This window comes from Castanea sativa, chromosome 2 (genome assembly GCF_040712315.1).
Source record: "Castanea sativa cultivar Marrone di Chiusa Pesio chromosome 2, ASM4071231v1".
Taxonomy (NCBI): Eukaryota; Viridiplantae; Streptophyta; class Magnoliopsida; order Fagales; family Fagaceae; genus Castanea; species Castanea sativa.
In genome coordinates, this window is record NC_134014.1 from 42,412,095 (window position 1) to 42,429,291 (window position 17,197).

General features: G+C 41.5%; 1 protein-coding gene and 1 long non-coding RNA gene across 3 annotated transcripts; one reads left to right on the plus strand and one right to left on the minus strand.

Annotated features, from left to right (window-relative positions):
* The first annotated feature begins 1,358 nt into the window (after positions 1-1,358).
* Positions 1,359-13,680, plus strand: LOC142623993 (uncharacterized). The gene is made up of 5 exons (XR_012842260.1): positions 1,359-1,541; positions 1,711-1,851; positions 12,380-12,431; positions 13,079-13,125; positions 13,343-13,680. It is a non-coding gene; the product is annotated as an uncharacterized LOC142623993 (long non-coding RNA).
* Positions 13,681-15,453: 1,773 nt separating this feature from the next.
* On the minus strand, positions 15,454-16,757 carry LOC142624541 (uncharacterized). 2 transcript variants are annotated; one of them, XM_075798139.1, is made up of 4 exons: positions 16,403-16,757; positions 16,193-16,291; positions 15,881-16,101; positions 15,454-15,794 (listed from the first exon to the last, which is right to left on the minus strand). In XM_075798139.1, the coding sequence occupies exons 1-3, from the start codon at positions 16,640-16,642 to the stop codon at positions 15,898-15,900; spliced, it is 543 nt and encodes a 180-aa protein (XP_075654254.1). In that variant the 5' UTR covers positions 16,643-16,757; the 3' UTR covers positions 15,454-15,794; positions 15,881-15,897. The 2 variants fall into 2 exon arrangements, with proteins under 2 accessions (XP_075654254.1, XP_075654255.1); XM_075798140.1 differs by having other exon boundaries at positions 15,952-16,101; positions 16,403-16,752.
* Positions 16,758-17,197: the final 440 nt, after the last annotated feature.

Here is a 17,197-nt window from a genome sequence, read left to right on the forward strand (position 1 = left end):
CAGTTGCTATTTGCTAATAAATGCTAGTTATAATAAGACCCTTCCCTTAGTCTCTTCCACATCATCACTCAAACTGATGATCTTTTCTTTGACCACCTTCAAATTAGCAATAAATTCTTCCACCTTTTTCTCTAAACTATTCAACCTTTTGAAAGGTCTCAACCATTTGGATAGTCCCAACCGTTTGGATAGTCCCAACCGTTTGGAAAGGTAGTAGGTAGTACATCCTACAGCCACAATCTAGGCTTCATATTGAACATAATGCTTGTGTTTCCAAAGGAGAGCAAGAGGAGCAATCGGAATCAAGACAGAAGCACCTAGCTATACACAACAACAACAAGACATGAAAAAAAAGGCCTAAACAAATTGAATGCATTGATGAATGGAGAACATATCATAAAGACAGAGGTTGTCGTTTAGCTCTAATAACTAGAATACATCAGGTTATTCATTATTCAATCGTTTTCCTAATTTATTACTGTTAAAGAATTCCTTTTTTTTTAATTACCAAAAAAAACAGTTTTTTTTTATAATTTTTTATATATTATAATTAAAAATAAGAGCATATTGAAGCATTTTTGGATACTCTTGGATACACTTGGGCTTTTATTTCATGTAGGTAGAGTGCTTTATTTCCTGTGGGTAGAGTGATAAACCGAACTTGTAATGAAGGTTGTTGGAGCCAAACATATAAATTTGTTCTAAAGGGTAGCAGTTACTATGGTACATAAGCAAAGCTACCTTTTTCATTTTTTGATAATTCTTGGTGGTACGGATATTTAAGTCTGAGATGTCTTCCACACTAGAAAATGTTAGTTGAGCCATAAGACTTTTGGTGAAGCAAAAACATCTTTTAGAGTAACGAAAATGGATCATTATGCTAACCCATATGTGGTTGGAGTCGCACAACAAAAATTGTCAATTTGGAATACATATTTGATCAAGAAATATGGTCTTATCCCAGCTGTTTGGTATTAGTTCAACCTTTGAACCTTGAGGAACTCAAAGTTAAGTAGTATTGTCGTGTCTCTTCCACAAGAAAAACAATCCCTCCTTTACTTCTTGTAAGAAAATAAATAAAAAGGATACTAACTACCTTTATCTAATATGTACATAAGGGTTAGGGGTGGCAATATTTATCCATATTTATAAATTCATCTATTATTCACTTTATTTGGATAAGTTTTAACCAAACTCATTTAAATATTTGAGTTAAATGGATAAAAATTTATTTGGTTATTTAATTAGATGAGTCCAAATAGATAAATACACTAACAACCACTAAATCGATCTAAAATTTAAATTTAAATAAACCCATTAAACCCTTCTAAAATCTAAAACTTAAATAAACAATATAGCCTCCTTAAACCAAAACATTCGGCCCTCAGTGTCACTCTCCTTAAACACTTTCCCTCTGATTTTCTTAGTATCCAAACAAAAATAAGGAAATTCTAGAGAGAGATGGAAGGTACCTGAATAGCGATTTGAGGTCGGGCTTTAACGGTGGCGTAGAAGGTCGTTGAAGGCATCAGAGATCTCAGGTAAGTCACTCAATTCTTGGGTTAATTTCTAAGTTAAAGTTTTCGAGAATTTTGGGTTTGGGGTTTTCGGAGACAAAAAAATTTCGGGTTTGGGGTTTTTGTATTTTTTTTTTATTGTTTTGTGATTGTTGCTGACCATGATTTTTTTTTTTTTTTTGGGTTTGATTAGAGGGAAGCAATGAAAAAGACTTGGAGAAGATAGCTCAACAAGAACAAAAGCTATTTCCCTTTGAGACCTTAGTTGCTACTAAAGATTTTCACAACTCACAAGCTCAGTGAAGGTGGCTTTGGACCCGTTAAGATTTTCAAGGTAAGATTAAGATCCTTCTCTCAATTGGGTTTTGAGTTCTAAGTTATTGTCTTTTTCTTTTCTGGGGGTTTGATGATTTGCATCTATCCACTTTTACCTTTTGGGTTTTGTTCAAATTGTCACTTATGTTTCTGCCTTTTGTGATTTTGGTTGATTTGAAATATATATTTGTAGAAATTGTCATTTTTATTTGAAGGGGATAAAAATAGGAGACGGGTCTTTCCGTTGAACTTGAAGGGACGGATAATATGTAGACGGATCGACACCGTAGACGATGCGATATGACGGTTCGATTTTGCTGAGTATCCGTTATATATGAATTAATTGCAGATCTCAGGTTGCCAATCATTTGATATGTTTAAATCGACTTTTGCTTTATCTTCACGCAAGCGTGTATACTTGGACTTCTTGCGGCACACGATTGAGAAAACTCCTATATGGAAAGGAACTTGATAAGGAAGTTGTATCCCAAAGGGAAAGGCAATTCTACCCAATATAAATACCCCAGAAACCCTAGATTCTAAGGTACGCACAATATTCTTAACTCTGGCATTCTAGGGTTGAAGAAATAAGATTCTAACTTGACATTCGGAGGGTTTTTGGCCGGCACCACACCGGTGCTCTCTTTTAGGTTCTCTATTTTCTTTTCGCAGGTATTGCTTTGGTTTGAGGAGTGCTTGCAACTCACTGGTGATTTTTTCGGCATCATCAGTTGGCGCTGTTTGTGGGAAATAGAAAATCTTACGATTACTTCAGCCTCGCTCTATTCCTGAGACAAAGAGTTGCATGGTACTCACTCGATCGATGGCAACAAACAACAACCAAGGTGGCGAACCATACGCCATAGCTCTAGAGAGGCAGGTCCAAACGCTTGCGGCGGCGGTTGAGCGCCTCACCAAGCAGAATCATGATTTGGAAGAACAATTGCAACAAAGGACCGCACACCCAAGTGCACCAGAGGAAGACCAGGAGGGCGCTAGTCCAGAAGGAAGGAACGCAGAAAGACCTGAGGGCAGTAACGCTCCAACTAGACCCGAGCGACAAGAAACCAATCGACCATCTGTTTCAGACACTTTGCCAACTCACATAGCCGCCGAAATGCAGGAGATGAGGAAACGCATGGATGTGATAATGAACTCCCTTAGAGGGCGGGTATCCAGCAACCTGGACGACCTAGTCCATAGAACGGATTCGCCTTTCACAGCGTTAGTGAATTCATGCCCCGTTCCTCCAAAGTTTCGCATGCCTCATGTGGAAAACTACGACGGATCCAAAGACCCGTTGGATCACCTGGAGTCTTTTAGAACCCTAATACATCTTCAGGGTGTACCCGATGAAATCATGTGCAGGGCTTTTCTCACCACCTTGAAAGGGCCTGCGAGGGATTGGTACAGTAGGCTGACGCCTAATTCCATCGGCACTTTTAAGGAACTAGGCGCACAGTTCGTATCACACTTTATTGGAAGTCATCGACACAAGAGGTCTATTGCATGTATACAGAGTATTAAGCAACGAGAAGACGAGACATTAAGGTCTTATATAGCCCGCTTTAACAAGGAATCCCTCTCGATAGACGAGGTAGATGACAAGATACTTGTGGCAGCATTCACGAACGGGCTACGAGAGGGTAAGTTCTTGTTCTCTCTATGCAAGAATGACCCAAAGACTATGTCCGATGTATATTACAGGGCGACAAAGTATATGAACGCGGAGGATGCCTTGCTGGCCAGAGACGACTATAAGCTAAGAAAAAGGGAAAGAAAGGAAGATACGAAACCAGATAATGGATGAAAAATGGCAAGAACCAGAGATCGACGAGAAGACCGGAGATCCAAACCACCTTCGGGGAGGTTTACAAGTTTCACCCCCCTCACAGCCCCAATTGACCAGGTGTTAATGCAAATCAAAGATGAAGGAACCTTGACGTTCCCGGGCAAGTTGAAGGGAGATCCGAACAAGAGGCCAAGAGATAGATACTGCCGTTTTCATCGTGACCACGGCCATGATACGACGGACTGTTATGACCTGAAGCAATAGATCGAAGCCCTTATCAGGCAAGGAAGGTTGCAGAGGTTCGTGAGGAAGGAGAGAACGGATCAACCCTAGGAGCAGAATCCTAGACGAGAAAACGAACGTCCCAGACCACCGGTAGCAGACATACAGATGATAATAGGGGGCAGTACTTCAACGAGGTCGTCTAAAAAGGCCAGAAAGACCTATTTACGGAAGGTACAAAGTGTCCAGTCGACAGGCTCTTCACTAGAAAGAACACGACGGAACGGCTCCAGTATCGAGTTTTCTGAAGAAGAGGCCCGGCGCTTTCACCACCCCCATGACGACGCGCTTGTGGTTAGTATACAGGTAGGAGACTTCAACGTCCACCGAGTTCTAGTGGACAACGGGAGCTCAGCAGACATCCTTTACTACCCCGCGTTCCAGCAGATGGGGATTGCTAAAGAGCGCCTGATCCCGACATGCACGCCCCTCGTTGGCTTTGGAGGAACCCGGGTCCATCCTTTAGGATCCATCACATTGGCGGTGACAGTAGGAGACTACCCGCAGCAAATAACCAAGGATGTTTCCTTTCTAGTGGTTGATTGCTCCTCAGCGTATAATGCCATACTCGGACGACCCACTCTCAACACATGGAAGCCGTCACTTCTACCTACCATCTGATGATCAAGTTTCCCATTGAACACGAAGTTGGAGGAAGCTGGCGAAAATCGGTGTGCACGGGAATGTTACGTGGCCATGATGGAGATGGATGACCATGTACAGGCAATGAACATCGAGGAACAGAGAACAGTAGCAGAACCCGTGGAGGAATTGGAGGAGGTACGACTGGATGATTCGAGGCCCGACCGAACCACCCGGATCGGAACCTCAGTCGACCAAACGGTCTGACATGCGCTCATGTTATTCCTCAAAGAGAACCAAGACGTGTTTGCATGGAGCCATGACGACATGCCGGGAATAGATCCAACAATCATAGTCCACAAGTTGAACGTATCACCTTCTTTCCCTCCAGTTTGACAAAAGAAGCGTGTGTTCGCCCCCGAACGGAATCGAGCCGTGGCAGAGGAAGTACAGAAGCTACGAGAAGCAAACTTCATAAGGGAGGTGTATTACCCTGATTGGCTGGCCAACGTGGTAATGGTCAAGAAATCAAACGGGAAGTGGAGAATGTGTGTTGACTTCACGGATCTGAACAGAGCATGCCCTAAAGACAGTTACCCACTCCCGCGCATTGACACCTTAGCAGACTCCACCACAAGACATGAACTGTTGAGCTTCATGGACGCCTTCTCGGGGTATAATCAAATTAAATTGGATAAAGCTGATCAAGAGAAAACATCATTTGTGACAAGCCAGGGCTTTTTTGCTACAAGGTGATGCCGTTCGGGCTCAAGAACACGGGAGCCACGTATCAACGATTAATGAACAAAATGTTCGCGCACCAAATTGGCAGAAACGTCCAGGTCTACGTGGATGATATGTTGGTGAAAAGCGCAAAGGTGTCCGATCATCTGAGGGACCTCCAGGAGACATTCGACACTCTTCGGACGTATAAAATGAAACTGAATCCAAGCAAATACGCATTCGGAGTTACTGTTGGAAAATTCTTAGGATTCATGGTGTCCCAGTGGGGCATTGAAGTCAACCCAGAAAAAGTGAAAGCGATTATGGAGCTATCTCCTCCGAGGACGGTGAAGGAAGTGCAAAGCCTGACAGGGAAGATAGCAGCCTTAAATAGGTTCGTATCGAGAGCAACGGGCAAGTGTCTCCCTTTCTTCAGAACGCTAAGGAGATCTTTCGAGTGGACAGATGAATGCCAAAGGGCATTTGAAGAGTTGAAGGCATATCTCTCTGCCCCGCCATTGCTTAGCCCGTCCATGCCGGGGGAGGAATTGTTCATGTACCTTGCCGTCTCATCAACAGCGGTAAGTGCAGCTCTCATCAGAGAGGAAGGGAAGATACAAAAGCTAGTGTACTTCATCAGCCGGGCGCTAAGAGGCGCAGAGGAGAGATACCCATGGATGGAGAAACTCGTTTTCGCTCTTGTAACTGCAGCTCGAAAACTCAAGCCCTATTTTCAAGCACATACCATAAAAGTCCTGACAGATCAGCCGTTGTGGAGAGCAATGAACAATCCTGAAACTGCTGGACGGATGGCTTTATGGGCCATCGAGCTGAGTGATTACGATATCCAATACCAGCCACGAACGGCTGTGAAAGGACAAGTACTGGCAGACTTCATCGCGGAATTCACTACACCTGAGGAGTAGAGGGCAGAAGAGACGCCCACATGGAGAATTCACATAGACGGATCCTCTAATAAGCATGCGGGAGGAATCGGGGTCGTACTCCACACCCCGGAAGGAGATAAGATTGAGTGCATGATCCGTCTGGAGTTCCCCACTACAAATAACGAAGCAGAGTATGAGGCACTGGTGGCAGGGTTGGAGCTTGCGATAGCGGCTGGGGCCAGGAAGGCGGTAGTCTACTCCGATTCTCAAATCGTAGCCAGTCAAGTTAATGGGGGCTATGATTGTAGGAATGAACGAATGAGAAGGTACCTCGGAGAAGTAAAGGGTCGAATGAGTGACCTCCAATTCACGATAGCTTAGATCCCAAGAGAAGAGAACCAAGAGGCAGACCGACTCGCAAAGGCTGCTTCAGCCGAACCTATGATCACCCCAGAACAGGTATTGTCCTTCGTCCAACATTCATCGCTATTAGATAATGTTCGAATGCAGGAAGTAGGCACCAAGGCATTGGACGACTCAATCTGACGTACCTCAAGAACGGCAAGTACACTTGAGATAGCAAAGAAGATGCAAGGAAATTGAAGGTTAAAGTGCCCGATTCATCACGATTAAAGACATACTGTTACAAAGAGGGGTTCTCCCGACCATATCTAAGATGCCTTGGCCGTGAGGAAGGCGGCTACGTGATGAGGGAAGTTCATGAAGGAATTTGTGGAAACCACTCGGGATCAAGGTCTACGGTGCACAAGCTACCGAACAGGATATTACTGGCCGACAATGCAAAAGGATGCCCATGTGTACGTTAGAGCCTGCGATAAGTGTCAACGGTTTGGTAATCTCATTAGACGGCCAACGGAGGAGCTCACACCTATGACGGCTCCGTGGTCGTTCACACAATGGGGATTGGACATCATGGGTCCATTTCCAATAGCAGCAAGACAACTGAAGTTTTTAGTGGTTGGTATTGACTACTTCACCAAGTGGGTGGAAGCAGAAGCTCTTGCTACTATCACGGAGAAAAACATTCGCAGCTTTGTATGGAGAAGTATAATTTGCCGATATGGGATTCCAAGAGTGCTCGTTTCAGACAACGGGAAGCAATTCGACAACGATGCATTCCGGGACTTTTGTTCTCAGCTAGGAATCAAAAATCACTACTCGTCACCCGCCCACCCACAGGCCAACGGACAAGTTGAGGTCACGAACCGGTCCTTGTTAAAGATTATCAAGACTCGGCTCGAGGGGGCAAAGGGTATATGGCCGGACGTACTACTAAGTGTTCTGTGGACGTACCGAACAACAGCAAGAACGCCAACAGGAGAGACACCATTTTGATTGGCGTATGGTACTGAGGCTCTCATACCGGCAGAAGTGGGACTAACGAGCTACCGCGTGGAAAGCTATGACGATAGCAAGAATAATGAAGCGTTGCGTCTAGAGCTTGACCTTATGGATGAGGTCAGGGCAGCAACAGCACAGAGATTGGCGCGGTACCAGGACATGATGGCAAAACACTACAACTCCAAGGTTCGGCACTGGGACTTCAAGGTGGGAGATCTGGTATTACGAAAAGTGCTTGGCGCGACGAAGGATGCATCCCATGGAAAGCTGGGTCCTAACTGGGAAGGCCTATACAGAATTATCTCATGGCATAGGAAAGGAACGTACTACTTGGAGACGTTAGACGGAAGAAAGTTGGGCCATCCCTGGAACACGGAGCACCTAAGGAAGTACTACCAGTAGTGCGGCAGTCATAAGACAATGTCTACCACCTTATTTTCAGTTTAATTTTAAACATTCATAGTTTTTACTTACTAGAACCCAAGTTTTTTCCATAAACAATTTCGTCTGTTGAACTGATATAGTGAGAGGAATTTTTATATGCATGGTGTTAAAAATTCTACTGATCCGCAAAGTAGATGGATCTTCCCAAAGGGATGAAAATCTACAAGTCCACAAAGTGGACGGATCATCCAAAGGATGAAAATTCTACTAATCCCCAAAGTGGACGGACCATCCAAAATGGATGAAAACCTACAAGTCCACAAAGTGGACGGATCATCCAAAGGATGAAAATTCTACTGATCCACAAAGTGGACGGACCATCCCAAAGGGATGAAAACCTACAAGTCCAAGGTGGACGGATCATCCAAAGGATGAAAAAATTATACTAGTCCACAAAGTGGACGGATCATCCAAAGGATGAAAATTCTCCAAGTCCACAAAGTGGACGGATAAAAATCCTACTAGTCCACAAAGTGGACGAATCATCCAACGGATGAAAATTCTACGAGTCCAAAAAGTGGATGATTCATTCAACGGATGAAAATTCTACGAGTCCTAAAAGTGGACAGTTCGGATGAAACCCTACAAGTCCACAAATTGGACGGATCACAAAAAGATGAAACCCTACCAGTCCACAAAAGTGGACGGATCATCCAAAGGATGAATCCCACTAAGTCCACAATGTGGACGGACCGTCGCAAACAATGAAAACTTTAAAGTCCACAAAGTGGACGGGTCTCGAAAAATACATCTGAAAGAAAAGTCCAAAGAAAGGACGGACATACACAATTCTTCACAGCAGACGGGTTGTCTAACTAAGATAAAATATGCATATAATGTGCGACGGATAATGAGCAAGTCAATAGGCAAATAAAGATTAAACAAGTTAAATTGTACGAGTACAAACGACGGTTCAACAAGTTTGCTTACAACTGTAAGAATTCTTTAAAAAAAAAAAAACTAATTCTTTGGAGAAGGGTTCTCAATCATCTGGCCGTCGTTTGGTTGACTTGGAGGAAGAGCTTCATCCCCGTCGGCTGGAGCAGTGACGGCAAACACTTCGTCTGTGCTTTCTGAACGGACGGACTGTGCAAGTGTTTGCCCTTGAGCTTCAATCGAGATATGGGATACGTCCAGATCAGGATACGACGACTTAACCTGACGGATGGCGTCGTCGAATCCATCAGCAAAGGAGCTCCCAAGCTCCGCCAGAAGGAGGTCGGAGTCGCGATACTCCTGGACGGCTATCTCTTTTGCATCCTGGAGTTTTGCTTTTGTGTCCGTCAGCTCCTTCTCCTTGTCTTTCAAAATCTGGCGCAATTGCTCATTCTCCTTTTCAACCTCACCCCTGACCTGCTTCGAGCATTTGAGCTTTCTGTCCATATTGATCTTATGGGTCTTCAGGTCATGAAGCTCATCCTCCATCGTCTTGTTCTTCTTCCTTAGACGGTCCATGGTTGTTTCGTGATTGAGACAACGGCCAAATAACCCTTTCATCATCAGCATTGCCTGGGAATACAAACGCCATCTTAATGACGGATAAAAAGAACTTGACGAAACCAGAAGATGGATTTAAAATTACCTATGCAATGGTGAAAAGGCCCGTCTCTCCCATCGCCTCTATCGCATGATTGCCGAGGTCCTCGTAGTCATCGGCCGTCAGGATAGACGATAGCTTCTCAAGGGCGCAATTTGAATCCTCCCGAAAGAGAACGGGTGGTTTCTCCCCGGTGGGTACTGGACCCTTCATCAAGCCTTTGCCCTTTCCATGCTTGACGGGCGATTTCCCTGCCTCCAATGCCACGACAGGTTCAGGCGTGGTCTTTTGCTTATTTGGAGGACGGTCCGTTTTTTCTTGAGTTCGCTTTGACGGTACAAGTGGGACCGTCCCCTTTGATTGACCCACCTCCTGTTTTTTCTTTATGGCCTATTGTTTAATGAAGGCTCTCCTCTTGGCGGCGTCCATCTTTGTAAATCAAAGACGGATGAGAAAGGCAAGGGTAAAATATATATATATATATATATATATATATATATATATATATATATATATATACACTTAAGGAAGATGGATAGAGTTTCGACGAACATACGTTTTCGGACCCTGTTATCGTATTGACGGGCGGCGGATGAAGGTCCGGGTCCGTCACAATACCAATGTAGAGTATCAAGGGTGACGAGTTGAGCCCAAGTCTTCTTTTGCAGTTTCGTCTTGTTAAAAATTTTCTCCAAAAAACTCCACTGCTCTAAGTCAACTTGTGGACGGTCCCGAGCTGCAACAAAAGACGGTTATATTTTAAAGAATCAACAAACTTTCAAAGATCAACTGGACGGAAACAAAAGGAATGCATACCCGACGGAGGCATTATGCCCCATGTAGTGTCGACGGGCATGTAAGTTCTATCCCCTGGACGACACATCCATTCGTCCCCTTCCAAAAAGAAGTAACGACTCTTCCAGTCTCTATTGAGTACGGAGTATCACTAACGAGCCTCGAATGGGCTTCTTGGCAAGAAGCTATACATCCCCTTTGACTTGACGATCTGCTAGACGATAACGGTGGAAGAATTCTTCCACCGTCGACCTTCGGGCCGTCGGACATTGCCCGCTATAAAACTTCTACCCCAATAAACACCCTCCGGGCATTTGGGGAGATTTGGAGTGACAGACGAGGCCAAGGTGCGAAGAGACGACAGTGGAGAGAACTTAAGGGAAATCGAGCCCGCCTTTAAGGCTTGCTCGTAGATCCCAACACTGTCTACCCCTCTATAGTAACATTTTTCGGATTTTTCGGGAAGACGTAGACGGATGTTATCTGGTATTTGATACTTGGTCCTAAGTGTGTTGAGATGAGATTCAGTCATAGATGACCTAAAGTCATTTACCGTCCAAAGAGGCAGCATGATGAACTCTCTAAGGCCATCTGGGCCAATCACTGACTGGACGGGGGGATCCACACCGTCTAAGCTACTACTGGACGACTCTGAACTCTCCGTCTCCAGACCACCATCAAGGGAAGAAGAGGTACTGGATGGATTCCTCTCTTCACTTGAAGTGTCAGGATCTCCTGGACCTGACGGGAACCTTTCATCGTAGCCCGCCCTCTCGCGGACAAACGACTGGTTACTTGACGCACTAGACATTACCTACATTTATGACGGTATAACCTAAGACACCGACGGATCTAGAGAAAGCACATATTTGTAAAACAATGAAATAAAAAGAAAGACGGAGAAAGGTTTGGAGTACATACCGAATCGAGATGGCTTCTAGCGAGGAACGACGGATAGATCTGCTGAACGACAAGAAGGCACGATAGCTATGACGGTTGCGTTCTGCTCACAAATTTTTGATAGGAAGAGAAAATGAAGGGAGAAATGGCTGGCTTTTATAGAATGAAGGGCACGAAATACGAAGCGATGCCTTGTTTTGGGGGAACAGCCAATCCACAAGGACCACGTGTCCTACGCCAGAAATGCAGTCCACGTGTCGATCCGTCATGGTACATGAAGACCGTCCCATCTCAATACATTGCTTTGAGTCAGTCCACGAATTTGTCAGATTTCAAAGACGGATCCAAGGACTGAAGGGGGCAACTGAAGGGGATAAAAATAGGAGACGGGTCTTTCTGTTGAACTTGAAGGGACGGATAATATGTAGACGGATCGACACCGTAGACGATGCGATATGACGGTTCGATTTTGCTGAGTATCCGTCATATATGAATTAATTGCAGATCTCAGGTTGCCAGTCATTTGATATGTTTAAATCGACTTTTGCTTTATCTTCACGCAAGCGTGTATACTTGGACTTCTTGCGGCACACGATTGAGAAAACTCTTATATGGAAAGGAACTTGATAAGGAAGTTGTATCCCAAAGGGAAAGGCAATTCTACCCAATATAAATACCCCAGAAACCCTAGATTCTAAGGTACGCACAATATTCTTAACTCTGGCATTCTAGGGTTGAAGAAATAAGATTCTAACTTGACCTTCGGAGGGTTTTTGGCCGGCACCACACCGGTGCTCTCTTTTAGGTTCTCTATTTTCTTTTCGCAGGTATTGCTTTGGTTTGAGGAGTGCTTGCAACTCACTGGTGATTTTTTCGGCATCATCATTATTGTCTTATCTTTTAAGGTGAACCATGTCTGTAACCGAGGGGATGGATGAATTTGAACAAATAGTTTCAAGTGGTAGCAAAAGAAGTAGGGGTAGGACTTCTGAAGTGTGGAATGATTTTGAAATATTACTAGTTTTTTACTTTGCTAGTTATACCTGATCATGATGATGAGCACCTTGTGGAGGATTTTGAACATTTATGCATTTTTGGACACATTACATATAATGATGGGGTTTAATTAAATGCCAAGTAATTTTTTTTTTTGGGACTATTTGTTGTTTTTAATATATTTCTAATTAAATGCCTGATGATATGATGCATTTTTGGTTCCCTAATTGTAAGTTCTGTGTTGTAGTCATCAGACCATGATAGCTGTGGACCTGTGGTTCTTGACATTTGCTAAGTAGGTGAGTGGTTTTACAAGTCTAGTGTCACAATTTTGAAGAAACTGTTCTAAATTGAAGATTAGTTTGTATCAAATATTATTCTGTTGAATTATCTAGCAAAATGACAATCTATGCAAAGTTTATGTTTCAACTTACAAGTATTAGTCTCTTAAGCTTCGTTCAAAGAAAAATGAGAATGAACTTCTGCAATCTGTACAGGATGCAAAAAGCTGATTTATTGGTCCTAAGCAATAAGTCAAATTGTATATTTCAATGTCCTAATAGCAGGATTTTGATTTTTGCTCGCATATATAATTTCCTATTCATTTTTTATACTTGTTAAATTGCTGGAAAATGTTAGGATTTGCTGTAAATCATGAAACTACTGAAATATAGTATCTTGCATGAGATAAGCCAACTTGGGTAGTGAGATAGTTGATAAGTGGGATTAATGACTTAGACAGCATATTTGTTTGAATCCTTTTTAATTTTGTATATGGCATAAGTCCATGTCAAATTTTTTGCCAACAATTTTAAAGTAATTGAACCTAAGATGGAAGCGACTAAGTGGGAGAGAGGTGGTCTGTTGTTCTGTCCTGTGCTCGCATGTCTTTTTTGATTTTATTTGAGTGTTAGGTGAGACTAAATTTATTCACCTTGGTATGCAGATTTGCTAAAGCTTAAGTACTTCGGAAAGCATGGGACATAAAGCATGGTGCTAATCCTTGCTTGCCTTACTCTTTTGTTTTTGATTGCTTGGAAGCCCTAATTTTATTTTAGGCAGTTGTTGGTTCATGAAAGTTGGGATGGTTCAGTGGGGAATGCAATTGAAAAAGTTGTTTCTGCTGATGACTCTGCAATTTTTTACATGTCTTTTTTTATTTTTTTTGAGTGTGTTAGGTGAGACTAAATTTATTCACATTGGTTTGCAGATTTGCTAAAGCTTAAGTACTTCGGAAAGCATGGGACATAAAGGATGGTGCCAATCCCTGCTTGCCTTAATCTTTTGTTTTTGATTGCTTGGAAGCCCTAGTTTTATTTTAGGCAGTTGTTGGTTCATTAAATTTGGGATGGTTCAGTGGGGAATGCAATTGAAAAAATTGTTTCTGCTGATTACTCTGCAATTTTTTACATGTCCTAGTTGTAATTGCAGCCTTGGTACTTAAAATTGGTGCTCTGATATGTTTTGAAACCATCCTTATTCCTTCTTTAATCTGAACAGAAGAATGATATTTAGAAATTTGTTGAATTGGAAAAAATATTTTAGCTATATTAAGTCTATGGCAAAAATGAGAATTTCTCTTGATACTCTGATGTTTCTGGTGATGACTCTGCAATTATCACTATTTGCCTTCCATGACTTCATCTTTGGATAAGAACCATTATAGCAATCATAGTTTTTCTTCATGGGTTTTGCATCACTTTACCTTCTATTCTTGTTTTTTTCACCTGGGTCATTTTCTGCTGTTGGATTTGTGTTGGGTTTCTACCCAAAGCTTTGGTTTTGTGAGATAAAGATCTGGTTTTTACTGTAATTGGAACCCCTCTTCATGCTTATGTACTTGGGTTTATAGTTAATTTACTGATTTTATTTCATATATTTGAGGTTGGTTAAAGTCTGTTTAGAATTTGCATTTTTTTTTCTTCTAATTGGCTAACTAGCAAGACTCATTCTCTTTTTTTTTTTTTTTTTTTTTTTTCTAACTTTTGTCCTTTTTTTTTTTGTTTTTTGTTATTGGTTTTAGTTTATATACCTTTATTTTGGTGGAGGAAAGATTGCATGTTGAGTTAGATAACATATTCAGTACATATGATCAAGGTCTGCATGCAGCTTTGTGCTTGAATTATTTTCATTCTGTATATACTATATAGTTCAAAGCTGGCTACAAAACCACTTTGTACTGCTTGGATTCAAATACAGTTTGTCAACAAAGAAATAAACCCATATGGACAATATTTTGGATGTATAAGGGTATATTGGTAATTTTGAAAGTATAGGGGGGTATTTGGGTTGTTTTGAGTATTTAAGGGTATTTTGGTAATTTTGGAAATTAATAGGGTATTCAATTAATTTTAGAGGTATTATTGGGTTAAATAGGTGGGGTTACTAATTAATTGGGTTGAGCAGGTAATAGATAATTAATTTATATATAAACGGATCATAAATAGATAAATGAGTAATTACACACCTAACCCATTTATAACTCAACCCGCCTATTTGCCACCTGAATAAGGGTAGTCCCTGAAGAACCTTTAGTTTTGTTAGGAATGAAGTGTTTTTTTCCTTGAAAATGAACCCATTTATTTTTAAAATTATTTTTTATTTTCTGAAAATTGAAAAAACATTAATAATTTTTTCAATTTTTGAAAAAATATTTCTAAAAATAAATAACTTAGAGTTTGTTTGGTACTACATCTCAAACTCACATTTTTACATTTTAAATAAGATTGATTACACACATTTTCACATACTTTTTTATTCAGACGCATTTCAAAAAACTACTATCAACATTTTTCAAACTACTCTACCAAACAACCCTTTAATGTGTGCCTTAGGGTTAATGTCCCAATTGAATATATCATCAGAAGATCGGAATTTCTACAATCTCCTAATAAGGTTGGCTGGCTGCACAGCTCGACCTCTCAATTCCTCTCATGTCTTGCAAATTTAGAGATTAACACCTTTGTCAGTGGTTCGTGATTTTCGCCACTATCGTAAAAACGAATAAGGAGTCTGATTAGCAATTGGATTGCAGCCATGATGTTTGCTTCTTTGCTAGTATTGAAAATGCTCGCCCACAATAAGTAATGAGTCTAATGACCATTCCAATTGGGGTCACTTTTTTTTGCAGAATATTCCAGTTGGGATCACTGATTCACTGGGACTTAAATAGGTTGTCTCATCATAAAATTTCTATTGCTGCTGAACCATACAATCAACCTGATTTGAGAAATGTCTCTCTCTCTCTCTCTATTGTTGTTTGTTCTCTGACAACCACATTGAAAAAATAAAAAAATTTGCTGAATATTTAGCAAACAGCTATTGGTCTTTAACAATGACGAAAGCCAAGATCATTGAATTAATTACTATTAAATTTCACATTGGTACAGTGCAGTTGGATAAGAACAACTTTTTTTTTTTTTTTTTTTTTTTTTTTGAGGTAAGGATAAGAACAATGCAGAAGTCGTTGCTTGCAATGATTCAAAAGCCAATACTGGAAATTTTTAATGTTCCTCGGTTCCACCTAACACATCCTTATCCGATCTTTATCCAATTTTACAGATCAGAGTCGATGGAAATTAGGTACAAGTCGCTTTCTCAAAGCCTTTTCCCCAGCAGATCTAAGAACTCTCGCTCCGATTTGGCTTTGAGGAGACAAAGCCCTGTGATCATCAAACCAACAAAACAAAATAGTTACTTAATGAAAGAAAATACGAAGATGGAAAACTCTAAGACCAGAAGAATGTACCAGTTATTTCTTGATTATTATGTTATAAATCCTCTTCCTCTATGAGATTCTAAATATGGAACACCCAGTACCTGATCTTCATCAATATTTGGTACCCAATCGTTTGTCGCAGGATTGCTTCTAAAGCCTGTGTGCGCCATCCCACCTGTTCCTTCTTGCAACTGAATATCATATCCACCTTCACCTACTTCTCCCACCACCCTTATAAACCCATTCCCAGTCTGTTCAAAAAAAGAAATAAAAAGCCAAATTTAAAACAAAAATTCAAAAATTCAAAACCGAAACATATATATGATTAAATTGATATGTAACCGTGTGATGCTGTTTATCGATTGAGTGCAACTCGTTGTAGTACTGGGTCTCCACATACTCTTCTTGTGCCCCAGTAACTCCCTCTGCCGAAAGCATAACCTGTTGATCTTACAACAGTCAGAGAGTCCAATTACAAGAACCACAAATCCAAGAAACAACCAACACACACACACAAAAGAAAGTTAAATCTAAGTGCAGCATGTGACAGACGTGAGATTGCGATTGAAGGGCCTGGAACTTGTTAAGCTCAGGAATGTTTTGGTCTACGGCTGTGCACTCCACTGGGGTTGGTGTTGACGAGTCAGGTTCACTTCTGTTGGGCTTGACAGGACGCTTGGGGGCGATGGACTCGAACTGAGCTTTGATCTCATTTGCAATTCTCAATTGTTGATCTACATCCAACACCTCATCGCTGCGGCTTGGTTTAGTCACCGTATACTGCCCCACCATTGTGAGTTTTACTTTGTCTGGTCTTGTTTTATTCTATGATGGTACTCCTCTCACTCTCTCCGTTGATGGAGAGAGTCTGCTGGGAACTATATAAAGTGGGAGGACATTGAAAACTAGGGGCCACGTAAAAACCGTGTGCCTGGAGTTGTACAGGAGTGGTGCTCTCTAGAAGTAGATTAAAAAATGAAATACAGGCGTGTTGTGGGCTTGAAATGAGTAACCAGCCGATGCCTTTAGGATGTGAATTTGAGCTCTAGTTTGGGCTTACAGCTCACTTGACTAGCTCTATCACATTGTGTGATTGACTATATTGGGCCGAAAAGCTCATAGAATGGCAAATTAAAAAAAAAAAAAAAAAAGAGAAGATCGTCAGGTTATCCCTCATCAGCTATTCCATTTTTTTTTGTGCTGGGGAAATCAATCAAGGTACATTCGTTAATCCCTGGTCAAATCCTTGTCAATTTCATGAATTTTCATGACATGGGTCAGAATAAGGCGGTATCATGTTGCGTCCAGGTTTAAATCTCGCAAAAGAAGGCACTTGAAAAAAAACTC

What these genes read in the sequence shown, in the direction of transcription:
- LOC142624541 (XM_075798139.1), bottom strand. Translation starts at nt 16,642, where the DNA reads ATGGTGGGGCAGTATACGGTGACTAAACCAAGCCGCAGCGATGAGGTG. An exon ending in CCCTTCAATCGCAATCTCAC is followed by an intron (nt 16,292 to 16,402) that starts GTCTGTCACATG and finishes TAAGATCAACAG; the next exon opens with GTTATGCTTTCGGCAGAGGG. An exon ending in TCGATAAACAGCATCACACG is followed by an intron (nt 16,102 to 16,192) that starts GTTACATATCAA and finishes TTTTTTGAACAG; the next exon opens with ACTGGGAATGGGTTTATAAG.